The 8913-nt window shown below is 40.2% G+C and overlaps 1 protein-coding gene across 1 annotated transcript in view; it reads left to right on the top strand.

Annotated features, from left to right (window-relative positions):
* Positions 1-5729: 5729 nt before the first annotated feature.
* Positions 5730-8913, top strand: part of Wfdc2 (WAP four-disulfide core domain 2) — a 31294-nt gene continuing 28110 nt past the window's right edge. The window contains exon 1 of the mRNA XM_023720785.1: positions 5730-5902. Within this exon, the coding sequence (XP_023576553.1) occupies positions 5809-5902 (94 nt within the window). The 5' untranslated portion in view covers positions 5730-5808. The remainder of the gene's footprint in view (positions 5903-8913) is intronic.

The following is an 8913-nucleotide window of genomic DNA, read 5'->3' as shown; positions in this document are numbered from 1 at the left end:
AAATAAATAAATAAATAAATAAATAAATAAAATTTAAAAAAAATATGCTATTGATATAAAATTAAATTAAGAAACAGGTCTTCATGTGTGTGCAATAATTTATTACCATTAATCTCATGGTATATTAAGTTAGTCATGATTCCAGATGTACAAGTCTTCCAAAGTGCTTCAAAGATAGCAAGTATTACTTATTGTGATAAGACCTTCTTTCAGAGTCAGACCTCTGCCTTTAACTAGAAAAATTGTGATATAGAGCCTGTTAGAGGACAATAAATTAGGTAAAAGCTTCTTATATATTAGAGGGAAATGACTGTTAAAGGGGTTATGCTATGTCAAAATGAAAATTTAAGTATGTTACAAAATGTCATCATGATGGTCATGGTGTATTGTTATGTGTGATTTTAATTTCTAAATTTCTGTGTAAAATATGTAATTGTCTGTCAACATTCAATAAGGATTTAAATATTAGGATATCCATGGTTGTTAGAAAATAACACTTCCATTTTAAGTCTAAAGTGTTTGATATTCAGAAAATATAATAATATTGAACTTACTGCCTCTGTTACAGGGTAATATCATTGAGCTTCTCTTCTGGATGTTTAACAATAGGGGTTTTGGAGTCCAAAAATTAGAAAAATAGATGGGCTAAGAGGATAGCCAATATTTTGGCCCTAGCCTTCCAAGGTCTATGAGAAATCATAACATAAGAAAACCTGTGCTGAAACATCCCATAACTCTGCTGGGTCCCTGATTTTCAGATCAAGGAGATTATCAGACCACAGAAAAAAATGATTCAACAATATATAGTGTGCCTAAGGAGAGTCACCAAGAGAGGAAAAAATCTCTTATGATTTCACAGAAAGCAACTTGGTCAAGCAATGGCCTTGACTCATCCAGATGGCTGACACTAACAGGAGATCTAAGAAGTGCTATACTAGGTTCCAAAGTAGATAGGAGTTTTAACTGACCTTGGTAGATAGCAAAGGATTAGTTTTTATTAATAAAATTTCACCTTAACTTGGTTTTAACCATCCAGCAGAAAAGTATAACCACAAAATGTGTGTGGAGGGGAAATGCCATCATACTATGCTAACTATAAAAGGTTCAAATCACTAATAACTTCTGACAATTGACAACTATAGTGCTAACTCACTATTGTTGTGGATCATTGGCATGTACAGGGTTAAATTGATGTATATAGGTAAAATCTTTGGACTGGTAATCTTTAGCATAAATGAATAAGTTCATCAGGAATTTCAAGGTCTTCTGTACAGAATTCTCCAAGCATAGCTTCTCGAACTGCAACTGACAGCCCATCATTTACACACAACAAAACAGAAAGGGGAGAGATGCTGGGAGCAGCTGAGGCTGGAAATTGGTCATATGTATGAGGGCAGGACAAGGTCACAGTGTGTAAAGCAGTCAATCTACCTCAGTCTTGAGAAAAGCATCCTTCCTGGACAAATTCAGTCATTAGTTGCTAGGCAACCTAGCATCATGTGATACTAATTTTGCAAAGGCATAAATAAATACTCCTATTGTTACTCAGGTCCTTGCCCATCAGGCAAACAGGCCTCCACCTGAACCCAGTTCTTGTCTTTTATCTATCTTTTGCTCATTCCTGCTGCATTTTTCCCTGGGGTACTCTGAGAGAAGAACAAGTCCCTACAAGTCCTAGTTCTGGGGAAATGATAAGGTCTTGGCTGTTTGAGTCAACTTGGGAAATAGTTTTTAAACATTATAAATTTCATTTTCACAATCCTTATACTTGGGCCATGCATAACAAACTGCCTCTTAAATTTTGTGTTCTCTCATTTACAGTATATCTGCTTTCAGATGACTGTATAGGCTTCTGGTTCAGTCATCTATATGGTGACCCTTGATTGACCCTGCAGGACTAAAAGTAAGCAAGACTGAGCATTCTAAATCTCTTCCTTACATGGCTGTCCTCAGCAAGAAATAGCCAGAAAGATGCAATGTCTCAGTGCTCTAAATAATTTTAGGGTGCCAGTTCTTGAGGGGAGAATGTTAGGCAGTTAGTTAGAATTAGTGGGCCTAAGGAATAAAGATCAAAACAATATGCTTTGCTGTTATAGCTTGTTTCTAGGTGTCCCCACAAAGCCTCATCTAGTCACTGGGGAAAATTCTAGAGTTTGTGATTAATTCATGATAATGGGTGTGAGAGCTATTCCCCCTGGGGTGGGTATTCTGCATTACAATGCAAGGAGGGAAGAAACTCTCTCTCTCTCTCTCTCTCTCTCTCTCTCTCTCTCTCTCTCTCTCTCTCTGAAGCTGCAGCCTCTTCTCCCCCCTTTTCTCTTTGTTGTTTTCTGCTGCCATGAACTGCTGCCCTCTGCCATGTGGCACTCTGTCTTGGAACAGCTGAGTATGGCCTGAAACCTCTACAAACTGTGAGCTAAATAAACCTTTTCTTCCTTAATTTTGGTTGTTGATTATTTTGGCCCAGCAACAAAAGAAAGGTAACTGGGACAATTGCCAATTATAGGTAAACAAAGAAGTAAAGATCTCAAGGTATAATACACTACGATACACTTATCATTATCTACCAGGTTTTAGATCAGAATGTCTCTATATAGTACAGTGAAATCTTAAGGTCAGAAACTGTGTAACTATTCCTAGTTACCATGGTCAGTGGCCCAATGATGACAAACATGACAACAAAAGTAGTTTTAAAATCTACCCAAGATGCCTACAAAAATTAAGACCTGACTTAAATTTTTTTTTCTCAAGTTACTTTTCAGAGTATCTTGTATGATTAAATGCTCTCAGACAATTGTATACATCAAAGAAAATACTGACCATCTTGAGAAAATAAATAATATGCTTTGCAACAATCAACATGTTTCTAGTATATAGTGTTCCAGTTCTTGTGGCAAGTTTGTACATGTACATGATATACCTTAATTCCTTTTTTCATCTTCTTTTCCTTCTCCCCCTCCACCCATCTCTTGATTGTTTTCCATTTTTTGTACATGTTGCAGTACCTAATGTTTACATTCCTTGTATAGAACTGGTATGTGTACATAACACATAATGCATTTTAATCCCCTTTCCCTTCCTTCCCTCCCCTCTTTCTCCATCTTTTGATCTCCTCCCTTTTTTGTGTGTGTTTTTAATACATAGTGTTTACTCTTCTTGTATGGAGTTGACACATGTACATAACACATCTTAACCACTGTTGTTAATCTCAGTCTCCCACAGTACCTCAGGACAAGAGCAAAATATAGAAAAAATTTCTGCCAGAGCACAACAAATATGGTCTTAGTTCCAAATTCCAGTGGTGTTCTGTTCTCAATAGAAACCTCCTAAGCCCGGTCTTTTCCATCTGGATTTCTAACAGCATTCTGATGTTCTGACTTCAACCAGAATGGCCTATTAAGTTTGGCTCATAGCATTCTTTTTTTTCTTTTTGGAACCAGGGATTGAACTCAGGTCCTTTTGCTTGCCAGGCAAGTGCTTATTCCACTGAGCTATCTCCCCAGCCCCAAAATGGATTTTTTTTTCAGAGTCAGAGATTGAGCTCAGGCCCTTGTGCTTGCCACGCAAGCACTTATTCAAGTGAGCTATCTCCCCAGCCCTCATAGCATTCTAGAGCTGCTTCTCCAAACATTTCCAAACTCCTCTCTTGAACCAATCCCAAAAGCTTCTGAACCACATAGTCCGGGAGTGTCTCATCAATAACCTCTCTTCTCTGTTACCAAATTTTTGAGTACAAGCCCCTCATCATGTTTTAGTTACTTTTCTTCTCTGGAACATATGCCAAACAGCTACAAATTAAAGGAGGAAAGATTTATTTTTTTAGTTGGTAGAGGTTCATTTTACTACTTTTCTTGTTTCTCTATTTTCTCAGACAAAATACACAGCACCCAAAGTAAAGAAGAAAAACATTCATGGTGGGCAGAAGATAGCAAAGCAGTAAGGGACCTTCATAGCATCTGTCTACCCCTTTTACACTCTATCCAGGATATCAGGATTATGGAAGTGCCAAACCAATCGGTGGACCAATCACACACCCTCAATCCATCCAGCCACTTCTCAGAAAGCCCCACTGTAACTGCATGAAGCTTTGGAGGAACATATAGACACAAGCCCTAACAAGGTTTGAGCCCATAACGAGCTAGCTCCAAAACAAGGCAACATTGCAGAGGGGCATGGCAGAAGAGGGTCTGTTGCTCCTAGCATGGCAGACAGGAAAAAAAAGAGTGATCTAGAGAAGGAAGAAAGAAGATGTGTTCTTCCAGGCTGCACCACCAGTGACCTATATCCTGTGATCAGGTTTCACCTGATCTGTCAACATTCATAGGAATTTTGGAGCCCACACTACCTGAGAAATAAATCACAAGTAGCTTTACACAACCACCAAAGTCAGTCTTTAATAGGGCCTATGCTGCAGCATAGGGTTATGGGTGGGGGTCAGTACATCAGAGGGAGCCCTTCTAGACTAACCTGAAAAGTAGCTGGGGAATGCTGTTTATATATAGCAGCTGCAGGCCGGTGATTGGCCAAGTACAAGCCCCTCATCAGTACAGGGCTCTAATAAGCCTCAGCTGTCATGGCGCTGATCCAGTGAGGGGCCAGGGCAGAAACCAGGAAAACTTCCAGAAAGCTAGCTGTGGAATTTGGAGATATTTACAAGGGGCCCAGATCCCTCACTTCCTGATGACCTTAGCCATGTCAGGATGTCCACACCTTTGTTCAAAAAGGTGACAGCAGCATCTGAAGTGGTGGACGTGAGAAGGAATGCAAACCAATAGCGGAGCTGCACCTATGTTGGAGTGGAGTGGTGGAGAATGGCTGCTAGATATAGTCAGGGTGTTCACTGAAGTGAGTTGTCCCAGTTCACTGGTGGGTAGGCAGTTGTGTGGGAGCAAAGGAAGTGGTGTAGAAGTGGTAAGAGGAGAGTTTGGTGCTGCTTGCCTGTCCCCATTCAGCCTTATAGTGTTTTTGCTTTAAGGATTACTTTGGCTATTCAGGATTTGTTGTAGTATTTCCATATGAATTTTAGGACTATTATTTCTAGTTCTGTGAAGAAGGAATATTGATGGGCATTGCATTAAATCTATGGATTATTTTGGGTAAAACAATCCAGATTAACTCTGCCAACCTATGAATGTGTATGAATTTCCATTTTAGGGTATCTTCCTCAATTTCTCTTTATTGTTCTATAAATTTCACTGTAAAACCCTTTTTCCATCTTGCTTAGATTGATTTCTAGGAATTTCACTTTTTAAAATTATTATGAATGGACATGTTTTCTTGATTTCTTTTTCAGCTAGCTTATTATTGGTTTACAGAAAAGGTATTAATATTTTAATGTTGATTTTACATTTTTTGGATGCAAAATGTCTTTTGCATTCCATTTTAAAGGAGTCTTACTGAGATGCTCTCAGGCCGCCTTCAAAATCTTTTCCTCCTACCTCAGCCTCCTCCTTGGTTTAATTTTGTAGGAGAGGATCATGCAACTGTGGAGGTACAGGTTGGAAAGGCAGAAGCTCACCCCAGACAGGCTAAGTCAGAATATGCATTAGGAGATCCCAAGCAGCTCCCACTGCTACCACTTGGGAAGGCCTATGGCTGAGACTGTTAGCCATGGCCACCAGAATCAGGAAGCCTGCCTGTGGGAAGTCATGCAGTCCTAGGAAGTTATGAGTTCCTCCCCTTTTTCATTCCCCTCCCCTTCAATATCTTTCCACAACTCAGTAAGGAAGCCTCCAGTCCAGTTCTGAAAGGAGCCTTCAGTCTCAGCAAGCCTCCAGGTGCAAGCAACCTCCAGTCCAGGCCAGCAGGATGCATCAGCTCTGCTTCTCTGCAGCTCTCTTTGCCCTCCTTGCCACCTTAGTAGCCACTAACCAAGGGCATGAGACAACGCTTTCTTGCCCAGGTAAGTCCTAACTCTCCCCTCCTGCATGGTCAGTGGGAGAAGCTGCAGAAACAACAGTGAAGGTTGTATGGTTGGGTAAGGTCAATCATTTTTGAGGTTTTGGGTTGTTTTTGTTGTTTTGGGTTTTTTTTTTTTTTGGCAGGGAGGTAATTGTTCTGAGAAATTAGAACGTTGTAACTCTGAGGACATTTCATGACTAAAAGGTATGTATGTATGTATGTATGTATGTATGTATGTATGTGATCCTCCTGTCTCAGCCTCCCCAGCACTGGGATTACAGGGGTGTGCCACCATACCCAATTTGGTGGCTGGCACTAGCTTGTGCTGAGTTTAGGGGCCAATACAGCATGTGGTACCAGGGATCAAACATGGGTCCTTGCACTTTCCAGGCAGGTGCTTAGAGTGCCAAGGTATCTCCCCAACCCTCTAAAAAATGTATCAAATGCACATTAGACAGTTCTGTCCAATCTTGAATTCTGGCTCTGAGACTTTCTCTCTTCCTGATCTTTGGCCATCCCGGGCCGCAGTCAGCAGCCTGAACCAGTGTGGCATTATTCCTGGAATTTCGATGCAAAATCCAGGGGTCTGAACAGTCCAGACACAGCCCATCTGCCTCATCAATAAAACATCAGTAAAAGAGATGAACAGTGGTGAAGAGCGGGAAAGGAGATTGACCATGCTGGGAAGGACTGATAACTATAGTCATTATCTGCCTTTTGGAGGCTGCTAGAAGTTCTAAGGTTTTAGAGAAATGGTTTTTTTAAAAAAAGGCAAATGTTGTTTGCTTGCTATAGCTGGCAGCTTATGGCATAGCTGGTCAATTTGTGGTCCTATTAATTGGTCCATCAGGACTGGTTTGGGAGGGCATCATCTTTATAGGAAACAATCCAGTTGCCATCAGAAGATGAAGGCTCCTTCTGAGGGAGGGGGCAACACTGGGTCCTGTCATAGCACCACTGGTCCCCCTTGAGTAGTCTGAAAAGTGAGTAGTCTGAAAGGTCTACTTTTCCCAGAATCTAGGGTAATTACAGCTTAAGGGAAAGTTTGGAGATTTCCAGGCATGGGTCCAGGAGATCTCAATATGGATTTTGTGAAAACAGGCAATTGAGTGTTCCTGCAAATCCTGAAATGTATTTTGATTATTCCTATCTTGATGTGCTCAAACTTAAAAGGGAATGCAACAGACTGGATAACTTTAGGGTTAATAAACCTTTTCTTATAGATGCTTCACATAAGTTTAGGCAGAGCTAAGCAGAGAAGTGATCTCACATTTTAAGATAATCAGATTTCAACCTTTATTTGCCCTCAGCCATTATTCATCAGCATGTCTAACCTCTGGGTCCCTCATACAATATAGTAAATAAATAAATAAATAAATAAATAAATAAATAAATAAATATTTAGTCTTTGTCCCAGTCAGTGGAATGGCATTCCTAGAACTCTGGGTATTTCCTGTTATGTGTGTGCCTATGAGATGCTATAGGTGTGCAGCACCCATGGTCAGAGAAATGGATCAGATGATCAGTGGGTAAAAGTTCCCTCCTATTTCCTGCTTTCCAGGAGGGGAACAGGCCATTGAGTGAGAGTTCAGCCTCCAGTGGTTGAATAATCATACCTATGTAGTAAAACCTCAATGAAGATCTAAATGGTGGGTTTGGGGTACTTCCAGGTTGGTGAACATAAAGATAAGCAGAGAGAGGGCACACCTAAAATAAGACATGGGCCACCCCAGGCTAGGCCTCCCCTGTGCATCTGTTCAGACGATTCCCATGTTGTGTCCTTTGCATTAAACAGCAACAGTAAACAATGTTTCTTATTTTATTTTTTGTTCATCTCATTTATTTATTTTTGCAACATTGAAGATTGAACCCAGACCTTCGCACTAAGCTACATCATCAGATCTATTTTTCATTTTTAAATTTTGAAACAAAGTCTTCACTAGGTTGCCCAGACTAGGTTCCAGGGTGTTATCCTCCTGCCTCTGTCTCCTAGGGTGTTAGGATCACAGGCATGGACCAGTACATCTGACTCTAATTGCCTTCTTGTGTTCTGAGAGTCATTCAGGAGAATTATCAGAGCTGGGTAGTGGAGCTCCAACATTTATATATCCAAGGCATTAGAAGTAGGGGTCTGCCCTGGAACTTACAGCTGGTTTCTGGTGAGATAGTTCCATCAAAGTAATTCATTTTTCTATATCAAGTCATGCAGCATGAATGCCACCAGTCAGACCTTAGGGAACACCTAGTCTCAAGGTTTCCAGAATAACTCTTGAGCAATAAGTGTAGCCGGCTGGGCAGGGGTAGGAAAATAGGGTTGTGGTTAGAATGCTGAGAATGGGGCTCTGGGCTCCACACCCACAGACCTAACAGGTTTCAGTGAAAAGTGAAGTCTGCTGCTACAGAAAACTGACAGCCACCCTCTCCTAGCATGCATTTCATTCTTTACCAAAATAAGATGACACCTGAGGGCTGGCCAGATAGCTCAGCAGACTAAAGTGCCTGCGTAGGCAGGCACAGGGACAGGGGCTCACTGTAGTGAGACCCTGTAGGCCCTGTACTAAATACATAAAAAGTAAAAAAATAAGATGTCACCAGTCACAGTACTCCTCTTAATCCACAATACACTGCAATATGTATTCTTGTAAAATATATTACTTTGCAAAATGGTAGTATTTTGTGTAATAAATATTTCTGTATTTTTGTAATATAAAAGGAACGCATGCTCTTTGTACAGAGTAAAATAATGTAGTGATGTATAAAGAAGGGTTTAAGACTCCCCATCAAAATGCCATTATTCTGTTGTCTAAACATAGCCAACAGTAACAAATTGATATGTTTTCTTCCTTTTCTTCCTTCATAACTAGACACAGAAATTTTAAAAATGATGGTAACTTGCAAAGGCACAAAAAAGAAAAGAGAATATGGTATATTAAACCTTTATGTGCCCATTATTCAAATACCATTATTGACCTGTAGAGAATACTGTGTATATGAAACTTTCCTTTTGGATAA

The sequence above is a fragment of the Octodon degus genome, unplaced genomic scaffold (genome assembly GCF_000260255.1).
Source record: "Octodon degus isolate 3935 unplaced genomic scaffold, OctDeg1.0 scaffold00077, whole genome shotgun sequence".
Lineage (NCBI taxonomy): Eukaryota > Metazoa > Chordata > Mammalia > Rodentia > Octodontidae > Octodon > Octodon degus.
The sequence above is the reverse complement of the archived record's forward strand: the minus strand, read 5'-3'. Positions and strand labels throughout refer to the sequence as shown.